The following is a 17,854-nucleotide window of genomic DNA, read 5'->3' as shown; positions in this document are numbered from 1 at the left end:
TTTCACTGTACAGTACGAAGGCGTTTTATAAATATGCAGCTACGTGTCCTATATAGACCCACTCTAAAATGTTTTTATAGTTCATCTGGATTTGATTTTTTTTGCAGAAGACGTTTAGATAACAACTTTTATTTCCCACTCACCGTTAACGTCCTGTCTGGAATCCTTTGAGCCTGGCTGTGTTATACTACTCCCAGTTCCTTTTCTTTTACCGTAATCGTGGCCTCATGTTATGCTACTGTAAGTTTAAGGCCTGCTGTGATTACAGAGTTTGTGACCACCCTCCACGACTGAGGGAGGTAGACTCCTCACTGGAAATTGCTACCTACCTTCTGCCTTTTGCCTCCAATAAAATCTTTATAGAGTGTAACTGCTATTTAGGACTACATCCCTGTGTTTGGCCACGTTTTAGAAAAGCAAAGAGCAAAAAAAAAAAAAAAAGGCCAAGAAAACTGGTTCAGAACCTCAACGGCTTTGTCCAGTGAGGGTGGAAGAATATTTTTGCTTTCTCAGCCTTTTTTACTGACCATGAAACACACAACATACACACTCACGTGTACAATGTGCAGACAAAGTAGGGAGCCTCACTTTTGAAATGAGAAAATGTTCATTGTTGATTAAAAAAAAACATGCAAATCACAATTAAAAATATTTTGTTTACTTTGAAATGAGAGGATTTGTTTAAGATGTCATGGGTCAAAATCATTGCACTTTATGTGCAATATAAACGCAAATCATGAGCCTCCTAACTGTGTTCCAGTGTTTAGACAGGGTCATAGTTGAAGTACGTCGCAGTTAATCATCTCACTCTGGAGTAACTGCAGATATTTGCAGCTAAGACAAAACTTCCCTGCAGCTGAAAGCATCGACTGTCTTTGTCTCCTATTTGAAATTTTCTCCAAAAAAAAAAATCACACATTTGCAGCTTTTATATCTGAAAAAACATGAACTGTGTTGTATTTTTCTTGTGTCTCTTACAGTGATGCAAGTAGACAATCGTGGCCTGAAACAGGCGTTGTGTGTTGTGTTTTTTTTTTTAGTTTCTCGTGACAAATATAGTGACAGTTGAATCATTTGACTTGCGGTTTGCTTTGCTGCAAATATTTGCATGTAGAGTCAGAAACACACACACACACACACACGACCACATCCAGAACAGCTACACTACACATCCATTTGAAAACTGAACGTCAAAACAAATAGAAACAACCTCTGTTGAGTTGGAGTCATATTTGGGTGATAAACTTGCTTTAAGTTATCATGACTGTCTCTGTTATGTCACAAGTAAACTACACCATCCTTGTATTTTTTTTGTAAAAATGTTTGTATTGATGTCTTTTTTTTACCACTGTATTTTGACCATCAGGTTTGCTGGAATGGGTAACCTGCTAAAAGTCCTAACAAGGGAAATAGAGAACTATCCACACTTTTTCCTGGACTTTGAAAGTAAGTCTGGCGGAGCAGCGGAACAAAGAGAGACAAGATGGAGAGAGAGAGAGAGATGAGGGGAGGAGGAGGAGGAGGAGGAGGAGGAGGGGGAGGAGGAGGGGGGGATAAAGGTGGAACCCGCTCAGCTGTTTCCTTTCTATCAGCAGGTCTCTCTGCTCTCGATGACGGAGCCATGAAGGAGTCCGCTTATGCTCCTCTCTCTCTCTTTTTCTCCTTTTTTGCTTTTTCACCTTTCCTTTTCTTTCCCCTTCGGTCATGACCTCCTGCTCTTTCAGCTCCGATCTGCTGCCGTTTCTCCCGTCTCTGTTCGAATAACTTATTGATGACTTTTTAACATCACACGTACTTTTTCTTTCCTTTCTCTCTCTGTGTCTCTCTCTCTCTCTCTCTCTCTCTGTCTGTCTTTCTGTCTCTTGCCTTTTTTTTTTATTTTCTCTCTTGCAGAAACCAAATGGGGAATCTGTTAAAAGTGCTCACTTGCACAGAGCTTGAACAGGGGCCAAACTTTTTCCTTGACTTTGAAAGTGAGCACAGCTTATGCCTGTCTTCCTGCTAGGCCAACACCCCCCCACCCTCCTCTCCCCTTCTCCCCTTCTCCCCTTCTCCCCCCTCCAAATCCCAAATTCATTTTTCCTTTAACCTCTCTTTAGCTGCTCTGACTAGTCAGGGGTCAGCCTATTCAACTATTGAACAGTCAACCATCCTCCTCTGAATGTCTATCACCTCCTCCTGAAGGCTGCTATTATTATAATTCATGATTGATTTCAATATGGTTTTAAAAATCCATTCACTTCATGCCAACTTGAATTAAAAAATAGAGCTGACCCTTGACCTTTGCTGTCTGCTTTTACTAACTCATCTGCATGCATGTGTACTAATGATAAGTATCAACCGAAACATCTCTCACATGTGGCACAATGTGTGTACTAACACATTATTGATCAAGTCGCATGTATATTGTGTCTAACATCATGTTTGTTTCCCTTCCTGCATAATACCATCTATAGTTAAAGCTATGATTTCATTATATAGTCAATATTAGTTCTTATCATCAGTAAACAAAGACAGAAAATAGCATTGAATAGAGTATGATGAATATTAAATCAACTAAATTACTGTTCTTCTTCCTAATATTCACATAAAATAGACAATTAGCTCAATTTTTAACACAGCAAATAAATCTTCTTTGTCCTTTTTTTTTTTTTTTTTTTTTTCTAAAACCTCCCACAGAAAAAGAAACACAATACGCCTCCACAGTGGCATTTCAGCCACACTCACAATGTAGCCGACCTCAGGCTTTGTTTATTCAGCAAAGAGGAAATGATGGGAGTGGAAGGGTTTTGAAATGCAAAACAGGCCCCAGACACACAGAGTTTTTTAATGTCAGTGATGCTCTATATTTAGAGCAGCTCGTAGAGTTAAAGTCTTGTAGAGTTTGACTCTCTGTGGTCACGATAGCCAAAAGCTTGTTATCGGAGAAGTTTTCTGCAGAAAGCGTATCATTATTTATTGTATTTCAGAGCGCGCATTTGCTCGCGTAATAAAATATTTCCTGAACAATGAAGCAAGCCAAGCTTATGGGAGATTTACGGCCTCTCCTTACCGAGGCATATTCAGTGTATTCTTGCTGTAACAAAGCAGGAAATATGAAACAAAACATTCAACCTGTCTGCAGGCTGCAGGCATGGCAGAGTGCAGTAGAATTAGGTGTATGTGAACTATAGACCTCCAAAAACGAATCTATACAAAACATGAAATCATTCCTATAAAACAAAATGCTCTGATTATTGAAAACATGTCATTATTCACCTCATAAACCAGGTTCTACTGTAGCTCCATGTCTATCTAAGAGCTTGCTCCAAAATATTTCACTGTAGTAGAACATTTACAGTTTCCAGCACATATTACACCTCCACACTAGTTCTCTTACAGTCAGCCTTCAAATATTGCTGCTTTGAATGCATCTAGTGTTTAAGCTTCTTTATTGTTGAAAACAGGGAATCGTGACTACTTTGAGAGCTGAAAGCAGGATTCAGTAATGCACTCTGCTCCAGTCTTATCAGTGTAGTTCTGATAATGTTTTTAGCAGACATCTAACATTTGAGGTTTGCATCTCAAATAACGGCATCACTCTGGATGCCCAAGGCAGTACGTTTTGGTCGGCTGACTCGTCAAGTGACATGTGGAAACGCCGTATGCGCTGAAAGCTAAAAATGTTTGCTTACAAGTGAAATAACGCTGTAAGCTTTGACCCGAACACATTTAATCACGCTGAATGTTTTTGTACTCGTCTTTTTTAAATAAAAGAGTTCAAAACAGAAACGAACAAACTTCAATGAGCTACTTTTTTAGTGACAGAAACATTCAGCACACAAATGCGCTTGTTCCCCGAGTGAGTGTTTCATGGTGATTTAATACAAAATGTCATTATTATTTATTGAATTAAAGCCGTTTCACATCAAGTCACAGTGTAAAACTTAGACTAGAAGATTAAATCTGCTACACTTTAATCTTTGTGCACCTAAGAATCATTTGCAAATAGATTCTTGATGTGAAAAGGCAAGTTTTCAAATGTATTTGTATTGATATTGACTGTAAGCTAACTATTGTGTGCGTGTGTTTGTGCGTTAGATGCACAGCCGACAGAAGGAGAGCGTGAGGTGTGGAACCAGGTGAACTCAGTCCTCCAGGACTCTGAGAGCATCCTGTCGGGCCTGCAGGCGTACAAAGGAGCCGGTCAAGAGATCAGAGATGTAAGGAACACTGACAGAAATCCACTTCACTTCCACATCTGATGATTTAGAACTACACAAAGTTTCAACATGTAAAACCAGCTGCACTGTTTGCACTCCAGAGGATAAAATAAAAGTTGAACTAACATCATGTTGCACTGAAATGCATGACTAGCCAGAAGAGTTTGTGGTGAACTCGCTGGTTGATCATTACGTCCTTCATCATGGTTGTTTTCTGATGTGGCTCTGCTGTTTGCGTTCTTTTTAGGCTATTCAAAACCCCAGCGACCACACGCTGCAGGAGCGAGCCTGGAACTCCGTCTGCCCGCTTGTCATCAAGCTGAAGAAGTTCTACAGTTTCTCTCTCAGACTAGGTGTGTGAATGTCTCAGTGTTGAACAAAAAAATGTTTTGTTTGATGTTGAATTTTTTTGTATTTTCAGTGAACAGAGCACATCATGGTCAAAGTGAGAGTGCTGACTTGTGTTTTCTTAGGATTTAGGAGAAAACGTACCTCATATGCAGAAAATGAAAGTTAAAATTAAAGATGTGACTTTGGAGATTTAGCTTCCCTAATTTCAGCCATAGAGGATGTTCAACTAATTTGAAAATTTGTGATTAGGAAGTCTGGGAAATCCCGTCATATGACTGGAACATTTGGTTGTCTGCAGTAAATGTTGCTGAGTCGACTCGCGTTTTGTCAGCGAATCGTTCTGGGTTTTTTAGCTGTGTCATTATACACAGACTAACGCAGGGTGAGAGCATGACGGGCTTTACAGATTCTGTTCTCTAAATGGCCTAAATGCATAAGTGATGGAAACAGAGCGACGCAGAGTGACTGTGTTTCCTGCTCAGAGCTCTCAGCTCAGTGAAGTCACTGTTTAAACAGACATGTACCAGCGTCTCTACCGTCTCCTCCTCCGCCGTCCGGTGTGGTCGTCTCTTCGGCTGACAGCGCCGTCAGCAGCTTGGCAGGAGAGACGCTGTGCTGCGCTTGGATTTTATAATTAAACTTACACCAGGATACTTTTTATTTCTCTTGACAGCATTAAAACACAAGTCTTACTTATGAGGGTCATGTAGGTTGTTATATCAGTTTAGTGTGGGGCGGCTGCTCTGCAGGTGCGCTTGATTTTGTGCAGTAACTGGGTGGAGACATGAATAATATTTCTCATAGGAGGCTGTAACATTGTTGTTAATTATTTAGTCCTATAAGAACTTAATATATAACAAGATAAATGTAGAGAAATTTTGAATTGGAGACCCGACACCGATACAACACCTGACGTCTGTCTGCGTGTGTCTGCAGAGGAGGCTCTGAAGAGTTTGTTGGAGTGCCTGACATGTCCACCCCACACACCCACTCAGCACCTGGAGAAGGAGCAGGCACTGGCCAAACAGTTCGCCGAGATCCTCCACTTCACTCTCCGCTTTGATGAGCTCAAGGTCTGAAACGCTCGCTGTCACGCTTTTACTTTACTGAGTGCCACATACTGTATCAAACATGTTTCTTTAACAGCGGTGGTTAAACGTATCGACTGTTTTGTTGTTTTCCATCAGATGAGAATTCCTGCCATCCAGAATGACTTCAGCTACTACAGAAGAACCATCAGTCGAAACCGGATAAACAACATGAATGTGAGTTGTTCCGGAAAATAAAAATATTGATTCACATCTGCATAGTTGGCAGTAAAGGGGGACAAATCCACATATTTATATCTGACTCTCCCAGTCTAATCATACAAGAAAGGACAACTGTGGTTTTTTTTTATTTATGTCACATCAGACTCCAGAAAAGGCCAGACTCACATTTTATCAGACACCGAAGCATTAAAACTGGAATACCTGTTCAACTGTTCAAATAACAGTTCATGTAAAACCAAATAATGAACTCTCCTACGCTGACACCTCCAGTTAATGTGAGTCGTGTGTTTCTGCACTGACAGTTGGATATTGAGAGTGAAGTCAACAACGAGATGGCCAACAGGATGTCTCTGTTCTACGCCGAGGCCACACCCATGCTGAAGACGCTCAGCAACGCGACCACAAACTTTGTGACAGAGGTGAGAACGCTGCTGTTCACACTAAGAATGTGACAAACGTGCATCACAGTCACACTTTGTTACACTGTGGTGGGTTTTATACATTTCACAGGAACAATAAATCTAAATTCCTCACATACATACAGTAGTGATATAACAAAATCGTCTCACATACATACAGTAGTGATATAACAAAATCGTCGCACAGCATCGTGTTTTTGGTAAATCAATAAATGATCAATACAATTTAGTCGATGGTTATAATGTGTGTTGTTTGTGTATCTTCTGTAGAACAAGACTCTTCCACTGGAGAACACGACGGACTGTCTCAGCACCATGGCCAGCGTCTGTAAAGTCATGCTGGAGACACCGTGAGTTACGACGCTTTTACACACACACACACACACACACACACACACACAAAAACTCCTGTTCGTAAAAGTCAACCGTCTCCATTCTTACAGCAACACTTCAAATCCTGTGATGTTGTGTTGATACACCAGCAGTTAAAAATATTTTACTATCTTTTTTTTTTTTTTTTTTTGCCTTGATGAACAATAAATGACACAATTTGTTACGGACATTAAGTTTTGCCCAAAAACATGTCAAGTTCAGTTCTTGAATTGCAAGACAAGACATTGAAAGTCCTTATATTTTATGCCCATTTGGTTGTGTGAACCCTGCTGGATATACAGTATACAGAACAGCTCTTTCACACATTGTTCATACATACAGGATGTACTTATATATTCATCCAACTGCACACCAACAAATGATATACCATAAGCATTTTATTTAATCAGTAGCTTTCAGTTTAGACACTCTTTAACAGGAATGTTCCTATTTTCTAATCCACTTTTTCCTCACTTTCTTTCTCTTTCTTTGCCTGTGTATTCAGGGAATATTCGAGTCGTTTCAGCAGCGAGGACACGCTCTTGTTTTGCATGAGGGTCATGGTCGGGGTCATCATCCTTTACGACCACGTCCACCCGAACGGCGCCTTCAACAAGTCGTCCAAGATAGACGTAAGGCACACAAATACTGTGGTTTAAACTGTGCAAATGATGTAACGGCAGCGCTCTGGATGGATGGTGGATCATTCTCTGTTCATTTCCTCTCAGATGAAAGGCTGCATAAAAGTCCTGAAGGACCAGCCGGCAGACAACGTAGAAGGCCTGCTGAACGCCCTCAAGTAAGTTATTTCATTAAAATGTCATCAGTCTGGGTTTTAGTGTTCTGTGCTTCCAGAAATGTTTCCGCACAGACGAGAAGATAAATCTGCAGGGAAATGTGATGTGTGTAATGTTTTTTTTTGACGTGAAGTGAATCAAGATGCTGAATATTGACACAAATGTTTAATTGTCGGCAGCTTCCGGATAACCATGAAAATCCAGTTTATGTTAATGAAGTGTTTAATTTTAGGGTGTCAATTGAGGAAGTAATGGAAATCACCTTTTTTTTTTTTGTCTCTTCAGATTCACCACAAAACACCTGAATGACGAGTCCACTCCGAAAAACATCCGGACGATGCTCCAGTAATGTTTGTTCTTTTTTTAAAAAAATAAAATATAAATAGATATGAAGAGGATCAATGCTCTGACCTCAAATAAGATGTATATGTTTACATTATTTAAAAAGACGCGATGTTAATACTTGTGTGTATTTACAGTCATTCCCTCCAAGTTATTGAAACCTGCAGAACATGTACCTTCTACTTCGCAAAAAAAAAAAAAAAAACCTCTACTGTTATCAGCTGTCAAAGCACAAATGTTGGATACCTATCAGCCTTATATAACAGTTTTCTGCAAGCAGCACTTGAAAATCCACTCAAGGCAGCATAAAAATGTCTGTAAGCTCTTAACTAATCTTTTTCAATCTTTTATTTGCCAATGGATTTAGTCAAAGATTACAGGTTTTAGTCAAATTCAACCAGATTCTTGAAGCAAAAAATTTTTTTTTTTTTCTTTTTTTGAAAAATTTTAAATCCTGACACAAATTCATTTAAAGAAAAACCCAAAATATTTAACACAAGTGAAGCAGTATCATGCTGTTTTATCACTTAGTGCACATAGAATTGGATTTTATGACAATACAATATCAATCAATGTCGTTGATGGACGTTTCTGTTGCAGTGAAGGGCTACATATTGAAAGGGATTGACTGGTTTGATGTATTGCTAAGAGTGTTTTTTTTTTTTATTATTATTATGGTCAGCTGTTTTTTTTTCTTCCTCAATATTCATCCTGGTGTACAGTTCCTGATCAAATAAATCCACTGTGAACATAAAACTTACTTTGCACATCCAGTTAAGATCCTGTATGTCAAAGTTGGCTTTAACGGAGAGGTAAAGATGATTGAAAAACGCCGTGATCACGAATCACAGCAGCAAATCAACCCACCAAATGTTTTATTAAATTGTTTTGTGGCCGTGCTCTGAATGATAGTTGTGTCGGAGGTTTTGACATGTTTTAAGTGACTCCTCTTCTTAATCTGTGTGGTTTTTGTAATAAACATTTCTCTAAATGAAAGGCCAAAAATATCTTAAAATTCTGAATAAATGATATGTGATTCTTAACAGAGCAAGGTTTTTTTTAAAAGAAGCTTATTTTTGGATCTCTTTCACTTCTCTTTTTTTTTCTTATTTAACTCTGTGTTAATATATGAATCTATTTCCATACTGATGAAAGGAATAATTCACCTTGTCTCCGGCGGGGGCGAGGTGAATTATTCAAGCTATATTATGTGACTAGGTTCATTTTTAGATGAATTTTGATTTGTTTTTTTATATTAAAGCCACGTTTGAATCATCACAGCTCCTTGTAAACTAAGTTTGGCGTCTTCTGAACATCAAACAAGACACCCAGAATCATTTCATAGCCTAAAAACTGACATTTTGAAGAAATATACTCTTCAAAATCTACATCTAGATTGGACTGTGGAATTAAGACCAATGACTTTCAAGACCTCTCACGTGTATGATCATCATCATCGCTGATTGTAACCTAAAGGGGCATCATTATCCAAGCTCATTATACCAAACACTCAAACTAACCTGCTCAAACTAGGTTGGACAATCTCATCATTAGTGTCTGTTGTACTATTGTATTACGTTCAAATCGCGGTTCACTTGTTCTGTAATCTCTCTAAAGGCTAACGGTAAAGATAGAGTGTGTATTAAAGGATGCAATTAATCAATATCTAGATGACTTTATTAGTATGCATTTTTATTCCTACCCTCTGCTTCCACTATTTCCAGAGTGACTGCAGAGCACATTGCTTCATTTTGACCATCCGACATATTACAATAACAACTTATTTAAACCCTGTCGTCATCATCATGTGGAATATATGGAAATGTCTGCGGCTGGTTGCGGAGCACAACATTGCCTTAAATTATTCCCGTTAAATAAGCTGACAAATACTACGAAACCTGTGAAACCTGTGAAGACAATTTTCTTTTTTTTTCCACTTAACACAAAGAATTTCATTTAATGTCATCCATAAGCCATATATATATATATATATATATATATAAACTAAACCATACACACTCCTGCCCTGTATTCACTCAGTTAATTAACATAAAGTTATAACATGTTAGGTATCTACCATTCATTTAAATATGCTCCTCATTTTGTATTTAGTAATATATATATATATATGTGTGTGTGTGTGCGTGTGAGCCATACTTTGGATGATTTATATGCAATGAGTGAAAACTGAACGTGGACGAGACTTAAAGCGAGGTGTACGTATGATACTGATATTTCATATCGGACTGAAGTGTCTTTTTTTTTTTTTAATTTAAAGAAATCGCATCTTCTGTCATGATTGATGTACACGAAGCTTCCTTCTTTGCCCAGGATATGCTACTGTGTGTTGAATGCAAGATGTTTTGAATTTTTTTTTTTTTTTTTTTGTCTTTAACTGACAATTATTGTTTAATATTTTTGGAGCTCAGACTCACTGTTTATATAAATTGCTTTGGCTTTGTATTGCATACTGAATGGGATGTGTGGATTGGATAATAAAGGTGGTACATTTCTTATACAGACCAAGTTTCTGTTGGCTTTCTTGTTTATAATACTGCATGAGTCATAGCAGCTTGAAAGAAAATATAGTAAAATCTGATTATTCATTCAAAAAAAACAAGAAATTACATGTAAAAGTTATTTAAAGACCCTCTCCAGACATTTATTAAGACATGTAAAGATACTCTGCTTGGAATAATAATGCATGTCTGATATGGTTTTTGCACAAAAAATGTATAATTACCTTGTTAAAATCCTTCTTTCTCCCTCAAAAACCCAGAATCTATGAATATGCAAATGTATTTCATGTCAGACGTTTAACTGCTGGACACAAGATGTCTTCTACTTCTGTAAAGTCAATTCTTAGTGTTTGTGCGCTGGAGGCTTCACATCACGCTTAAGTAAGTTGTTTACTGGATCACGATTGGCTCCGAGCCAGTTGTGATGTCATGAATTGTGCTTGTCGTTAAACGCCTTTAACTCAGATTTAAGTTGAGCACATTGAATGTTTCTGCTTTCAGCAGATAAAAAGTGAAAACAGCTTTTGAGTGTCAAACTCTGCATATACATCCTGCAAACATCCAAAGTGAAGTAACAATATATATATATATATAATATATAAGATAGAAGAGAGACTTTAAAGTTAGAAATGATTGAGACCTTTAGTAATTTCTGCAGTTATTTTCTCACAGTGTCAAAATAATTATTTGTAAATGTCAGCTCTGTCTTCTGCAGTTGTAGATTACATTACATGTGCCAAATACATCAAAATACATCTCGTGACATGAGTTCAGATTCTTGTTCTGGTGTCTTCCTGAAGGGGGCGACATGCTTCACTCCTCATCTTCTGTTTGTGCTGCAGGTTCAGTTCAGGGCTGAAATTCAAACAGCGGAGTACCTGGGATTGATTATAAAATCCATTTAGCAAGTCACTTTTCCAATAAAGGTTTAAATTGTTAAACAAAACCATTTTACATGTGAGAAATCTGATCAATCATATGCTCCAGTGGTGCTGATGGGGTCACATTAGCCGCAGTGGTTTTGGGTAGTTTGATGATGCAGATGGTTGCAACACTTCTGCCAATAAACAAATTATTTAAGCTCCTTTAATAATGAACATGGATGTCATTAACACATTCCTGTTAGATCATTTTAACTACTGTTTGTCTCATGTGCTCACGTGATATTTAAGACTGCTCTTTTTTTGTTGTCTGTCGGCAAAATTCAAGAATCAGAACACTTCCACTTGTTTGCTTTAGAAAGTTGTTGCATTTTGCATTACGATTAATTATTAGAAAGCCATCATTGGCAAATATTGTATATTGCAGAACTTAAAGATAAGTGGAATTAAGCCATTATTAATGTTATTGACTACACAAGGCAATTCACTCTGCTGTAATGGAATATCTTTGAGTAAAATAAGACCAGTGGTGGAAAGTAACTAAGTACATTTACTCAAGTACTGTACTTAAGTACAATTTAGAGGTACTTGCACTTAACTTGAGTATTTCCATTTGATGCTACTTTATTCTTCCACTCCACTACATTTCAGAGGGAAATACTGTACTTGACAGCTTTAGTTACTTTTCAGATGAAGATTTGACACAGTGGATAATATAACAAGCTTTTAAAATACAACACATTGTTAAAGATGAAACCAGTGGTTTCCAACCTTTTTGGCTTGTGATGTCTAACAAAAAACAGTGTGTAGTCGGGGTCACATTTCAGATGTCTATGAGTTGTTAACAGCTCCACCAAATAGTGATTTTTCCCTCTAAACTTCTCACATGGTTTCATTTCAATAAATGTTCAAATGATCCAATACTTCACCAAAAATCAAAGATTAGAGAAAAAGTCCAAAAACTGAAAACAGATTTGTGTATCAAAACTTTGTTTTTTCTTCTTTCCTCTCCCATTAATCATCTCATGACCCCTCCGATTTATCTGGTGACCCTTTGGAGGAGCGTGACCCCTAGGTTGGGAACCACTGGACTAAACTAGCTAACTGTATATAAAGTAGTTGAAACTAGCTCCACCTCCAGCAGCTACAACAGTAACATGCTGCTCTAACACTGATGCTTCAGTATTAATAATATAATGAGGTCATATATAATAATATATCAGTCAGAGGGACCAAACCACTACTTTTACTGCAATACTTTAACTACATCAAGCTCATAATACTTATGTACTTTTACTTAAGTAGGATTTTTCATGCAGGACTTTTACTTGTAATGGAGTATTTTTTATTTACATTGCTGTATTGTTCCTTTTACTTAAGGATCTGAGTACTTCATCCACCACTGAATAAGACTCATACAAGAGCAAACAGAAATGTTCATACTTTTCTAACAACAGTTCATCCTAATGGAGATCCTTCAATGAGAGAAAACCATCAAGTGTAGTTATAAATATTTTGTATTTTGTCAGACAAATGTTCTTTTAGCGAGATACTGCTACCGCTTTACTTTAGGAAGACTAAAATGTTCCGAATCAATTATTTACATCCACTCAAGACTTAGTTACAATACATAAAACATTGAATTTTTCTGCAGAATCAGTCGTTTTTAACCCCTAATTTGTCCCCAATGCATTTCTTGCTGCGTGCTTACATCATATTCAGCCCAGAGGAGTGAATGAAGGAGCTATGATTACTCACTGGGAGCGCTCCTGTGTGAGCGCTGGGATGCCCTGAGTGCCTCCACACTCAGCCTGGGCACCGCCGTCCTCACCGGCCCCGGACGTATCCCAGCATTCCACTGGGCCAGCCGCAGCAGGCTCTTGGCGGTCTCCTTGGCGATGGGGTAGTCAGGACTGCGAGACGCCCAGTGGGGTCGAGACTGATGAGGAGGAGGAGGAGGAGGAGGAGGAGGAGGAGGAGGAGGAGAGGGAGGATGCTTAGGTCTGCAGTTTGAGCTGAGGAACATCTGGAGGACGTGAAAGACAAATGTTTTCAGAGAACCGGGGTTACACTGGTTACCAAACATTTAGAAAAATGAATCTATACTAAATCTAAATCTCTATTATGTTACATTTCACAACAGTTCCCTTGTTTTTTTGCTTAAATGTTGCAGTTGTGACTATAACCAGGCACTAAGGGAAGGCAGCTTAATTTATATAACACATTTCATACACTGGGGCAAATTTAAAGTGCTTTACAGAGTAATAAAAATACAATAAAGGTAAAAGATTTACAATTAAAAAGAGTGAGAGAACAGACAGAGATACACAAAATAAAATACTCAAAAAGCAAACTAGTGCAGTTCAAATCAAGTGAAATAAAAAGATAAAAGAACACAACCAATACTCCCACTTTTAGCTGCACATTGTGAGTGAACCCACGTGTTTTTCTGTAATTTTCTTATCTGTCGTCCTCCCTGATTCTACTCTTGATCCAATATTTACGACAGATCTCACCGCCTGAGGCAGACGAGACTCATAGATTCTCCTTTCAGTCAAAAATAGATGGATGCTTTTCATCCATCTGTGGATGGTGAGGTTTCTGACCGATGGTGACTCGTGTGTAAGTAAGCATTACCGGGAAAAAACAATTAAAATGAAGACTACTTAAAAGCTAAGCTAAAAAGATGAGCTTTTAGTCATTACAGGATAGAGTAGACAGTGTAAAATAGCAAAGTTTTTAGCTTAAAAGTGGTCAGTCGGGGCTTGTCTAATATGATCTGGGAGGTTATTCCAGGTCTGTGTTGCATGATGACAAAACGCTGCTTTACCGTGTTTTGTTGGGACAACAGATGTCCTAAGAGTCCTAGAAGATTCATATGACACAAGCATGTCAGAGATGTATTTTGCGCCCAGTGTAAGGATTTTAGAACTGGTGTAATGTGGTCATATATCATAGTTTTCGTTTTAGTTATTACAATAAATTCACCAAAGCCTGAATATTTAATGCCGCAGTGTCCTCTATCTCACCCTCTTTTTCAAACACAATCATCAGCATAATTTGGCTTCCCCCCTCCTGTCACCTCCCTCACTGAGCAGCTCATCATTAACATGCATTACTGTGTAAACGCTGCTCCATAATGCATGATGCCTGCTGGTTGCGCAGTCTCCAGAGAATCCCCGACATTTATCGGCTCCCTTTGATTCATACGAGGAGGTCACAGCCACAGTGGGGTGACGGTGGTGATGATGAATGGAGGGTAGTTTACCAGCGATTTGGCTTTGCGTAGTTTGTAATTCGCCTCAGACAGTGTTTTCTTCCTCCCGTCGTCTGGCTTCGGTGTGATACTGGGGCAGGTGGTGGCTCTGCTCCTTGTTTGCCTGCAGAGAAATAGTGAGCAGGTGGAACAACAGGATGAACATTTCAGTGGATCTGCGGTACCCTGTGAAAGTATTCAGACACATTAATCATTTATCCCCACCAGTTACAGTGTATATTCATTAGCTGCAGCAATGTTTTGATCTCAGTAACCCCCAGTTAATGGTCAAAGAGCAAAATGTGGATGTTGCTCTGCAAAAAAACGCACATTTTGTTAATTATATAATCTAATTATACAATATAGTGTACGTCTAAAAGTATGTGGACAACCAAACATTATTCCCAAGTGTGCATTCTGCAACCATGAGCACTAATTTGCTGCTAGAACAGTCTCCACTCTTCTGTTTTCAGGCTTTCCACAGGATTTTGGAAACCGGCTGAAGGGATTTGCCACATTTAAGCCACGAGAGCACATCGGGCGCTGATGTTGGGCCATAAAACCTGGGTCACGGTCAGTGTTCCAGTTCATCCCAGAAGTGCTGGATCGGGTTTGGTCGAGGTGGGAGGTCTGTGCAGGCCGGTCAAGTTCTTCCACAGCAAAGTGGGAAAAATCATTTCTGCGCGGAGCTGGTTTTGGGCACGGGAGCATTGTCATGTTGAAACAGGAAAGGCCAAAAACAAACTGTTGCCAAAAAGCTGGAAGCACACTAGCATTAAAGGATGCTTTGACGTTTTCTCAAGTCTATCTTAAAACAATGCTCACATACCCATGTACACATTAAAAGGGTTAAAGGTTGCTGTAATTGTTCTTCTTGTCCACACTGGCTGTTAAGAGACTTCCTCTTACCGCAACTCCAGTTTAAGAAATGGGGACAAAATCTACAGGCCTCCGTGCAAAAATGCATGCAAGGTTTCAGCAGTCTGGGTTATCACAATATATAACAAATCAAGTGGGAATTTCCCAACATCATGAATGTCTTTTCAGTTTCTTTTCAGTTTGCACTAAATGAATGGACTTTGCCGTTTATTTTTGCACAGAACAAGGACTGCAGAATTTGTCCCCTCATGTCTTAGATTGAAATCATGTTAGGGAAGGGATCTCTTCATGGCCAGTATAGACAGCAACCAGAACTGTTTCAGTGTACATATGGGCATGTGAGTGTTATTTTAAGACAAACATGAAAAAAGTGGAACATATCCTTCAAGATTTCCTTTAAGAACTAGCACAAACTTTGAAATACAGCCCCAGAACAAACATACACAAGAGTGTCCACATACTTTTGGCCATATAGATTGAAGCTGAGCGTTGCATCTGAATATCTAACAGTTTAACTATCTACTAACTACTAACAGGGAGGGATGAAGAGCTTTCATGTGGCTCATTAGGGAGGAAAAGATGATCATTCATGATTCATATTTCTTTGTGAAACCTTAAGTGAACTTGAATGGGATTCATAAATGGATTGTATATCAGAAACTGTTGGCTGTAGTCTTACGCTCCGAGGGCTTGCTCGATGGAGTCCAGGTTGTCCAGGTAGTTGAAGCGTAGTGTGTCTTTAGGACGTCTGTCAGAATCTTTCCATGGTGGCAGTACAGTCGGCTGCTTCTCCTTTCTCGTACCAGTCCCAGAGATGCTTTCACCTCGCTGTGTGGCGGACGCTGGACACTCCTCACCGAGGAAAACTGCTTCTGATGGATCTTCATGTCTACTGCTGATTGTTGTCACATCTGGGACCACAAACTGCTGCTGAGACAAGGCAGTGGAGGTGAACAGTACATCAACTTTTTTTTTCTAGTGCTTTATATTTAAGAAAAACAAATCATGAGAACTGAATAAGCTGAACTTTGAGCTAATTTTAAGTCTGACACAACTTGAAAAATGACCTCTGCAGACCTTTAGACTTGGCTTGAGTTGCAGCTCTTGCACAGTCTGGATGTAGTGTCTCTTCCAGACGCCCTGCTCAAACGGCGTGGGGGAGAAGTTGATGCACCAGCCGAGCCTCAGACACTTAGGCATCCACAGCTGGTCCAGCTCCACTATGCTCTTCCAGTGCCAGCTCACCTGCCCGCAGAGGATAACACCATACGTCACACCAATAATATCCAGGGCACCAGAAATGAGTTTTGCCTCCAATCTGTAGATACTGTATGTGTTATGAGCAGTTTGTGTACCTGGGCGCAGCGGCAGAGGCTGCGGGGGTCAAGGAAGGAGAAGAGGTAGAGGCAGAGGGCTCTGGGCAGCAGGCAGGTGAAGTCTGCGGCCTGCAGAGGGAGCCGTCTGCTCACACTGAGGCTCAGGAACCTGAGCTGCTCCACCGAACAGCTCAGCACAAAGTCCTGCAGCACTGCCCTCCTCTGGCTGTCAGACCACCTGTCAAACTGACAAGGAAGATGAAAGAATATAATAATGCTTCAGTTGAACCGAGCTGGTTGCGAAATGGACTCCACAGAGTATGTGTGTATATACTGGATCTCCGCTTGTCTGCTTTCAACTTACCCACTTTGCCAGAAGGCTTCTTCTCTCTTCAAACACCTGAAGTAGAAGAAAGATGACCTGATGTTTGGCCCAAATAAGACCTTTTGGGTCCTACTTATAGTATGACTTGTTGTAAGCTGTTTAAGAACCTAATTTCAAAAACACAGTAAGATTAACTGTCTGTGACTTCATTCCCTGGACTGCAGACATATTTCAATCTTATTTTTTCCTACAAGAACGTGTGAGGATTTACTATCTACTATCTTTACTATTGTTTAAGGGAGCAAAAGGCTTAATTCTGGTCATGCTAGCACAAAGTAAACCACGTCTTATCTGTGCCTCAATGGAAACTTTTTAACTCCACTTTTTTTTTACTTTACTAAATATTCCTCTATGAGAATGTCCAAAACATTTCAGTTTATAAAACTACTTCAAAATCCATCAGATAAAGTCAGACGTTCTTGTTTGACAACCAGTCAATAGTGAGAAAACTTTCCATCTAATAATCATAGTTGACAGCATCTGTACGATGTGATATTATAATAAGTCAAAGAGTAAGTATATATATAATAAAAACTGTATAATGGATTGCAAACATCTTGCTCTTTCCTTATTGTCACAGGAGAGATGAGCAGACCTGACCTTGCTGTTGGACAGCGGGTGGTTCAGAGGTGTCCAGGCGCTCAGTTTGGTCTGCATCTTTGCACAGTTGGCAGATGATCTCGGTGCGAGTGGCATCTTTCTGCTCAACTGGTGACACAACAGATGGATGATGTGCTAAAATACATAAAATGTAACATTATTCATGTGTTTGGTGCTATTTCCACTGAGATTTTTTCATATTTTCAGTGGTTCTTCACTTCAGCTTCATCACTTACAGGCTTGTGTTTGACCTTCTTCTAAACA

General features: G+C 39.2%; 2 protein-coding genes across 8 annotated transcripts in view; one reads left to right on the top strand and one right to left on the bottom strand.

Moving 5' to 3' along the window:
• fam49a (family with sequence similarity 49 member A) overlaps positions 1-8,797 on the top strand; it is a 35,697-nt gene extending 26,900 nt beyond the window's left edge. For 2 of the 4 annotated variants that reach the window (XM_067573417.1, XM_067573418.1), the window contains 10 exons: positions 1,894-1,973; positions 4,081-4,202; positions 4,450-4,555; positions 5,490-5,626; positions 5,741-5,818; positions 6,127-6,243; positions 6,514-6,593; positions 7,121-7,247; positions 7,344-7,414; positions 7,698-8,797. In XM_067573417.1, the coding sequence (XP_067429518.1) occupies positions 1,901-1,973; positions 4,081-4,202; positions 4,450-4,555; positions 5,490-5,626; positions 5,741-5,818; positions 6,127-6,243; positions 6,514-6,593; positions 7,121-7,247; positions 7,344-7,414; positions 7,698-7,761 (975 nt within the window). In that variant the 5' untranslated portion in view covers positions 1,894-1,900 and the 3' untranslated portion in view covers positions 7,762-8,797. Of the gene's footprint in view, positions 1-1,366; positions 1,447-1,893; positions 1,974-4,080; positions 4,203-4,449; positions 4,556-5,489; positions 5,627-5,740; positions 5,819-6,126; positions 6,244-6,513; positions 6,594-7,120; positions 7,248-7,343; positions 7,415-7,697 lie in introns of all 4 variants that reach the window. The other 2 variants (XM_067573420.1, XM_067573421.1) reach the window with 1 other exon arrangement.
• A 1,304-nt stretch (positions 8,798-10,101) lies between these two features.
• Positions 10,102-17,854, bottom strand: part of fbxo16 (F-box protein 16) — a 12,071-nt gene continuing 4,318 nt past the window's right edge. The window contains exons 3-10 of one of the 4 annotated variants that reach the window (XM_067573412.1): positions 17,591-17,698; positions 16,970-17,005; positions 16,645-16,851; positions 16,367-16,534; positions 15,969-16,219; positions 14,423-14,534; positions 12,913-13,180; positions 10,102-11,151 (exon numbers count right to left, since the gene is read on the bottom strand). In XM_067573412.1, coding sequence (XP_067429513.1) covers positions 11,123-11,151; positions 12,913-13,180; positions 14,423-14,534; positions 15,969-16,219; positions 16,367-16,534; positions 16,645-16,851; positions 16,970-17,005; positions 17,591-17,686 — 1,167 coding nt within the window. In that variant the 5' untranslated portion in view covers positions 17,687-17,698 and the 3' untranslated portion in view covers positions 10,102-11,122. The remainder of the gene's footprint in view (positions 11,152-12,912; positions 13,181-14,422; positions 14,535-15,968; positions 16,220-16,366; positions 16,535-16,644; positions 16,852-16,969; positions 17,006-17,590; positions 17,699-17,854) is intronic. The other 3 variants (XM_067573416.1, XM_067573414.1, XM_067573415.1) reach the window with 3 other exon arrangements.

This window comes from Thunnus thynnus, chromosome 18 (genome assembly GCF_963924715.1).
Source record: "Thunnus thynnus chromosome 18, fThuThy2.1, whole genome shotgun sequence".
Taxonomy (NCBI): domain Eukaryota; kingdom Metazoa; phylum Chordata; class Actinopteri; order Scombriformes; family Scombridae; genus Thunnus; species Thunnus thynnus.
This window is presented reverse-complemented; position numbering and strand designations above follow the sequence as displayed.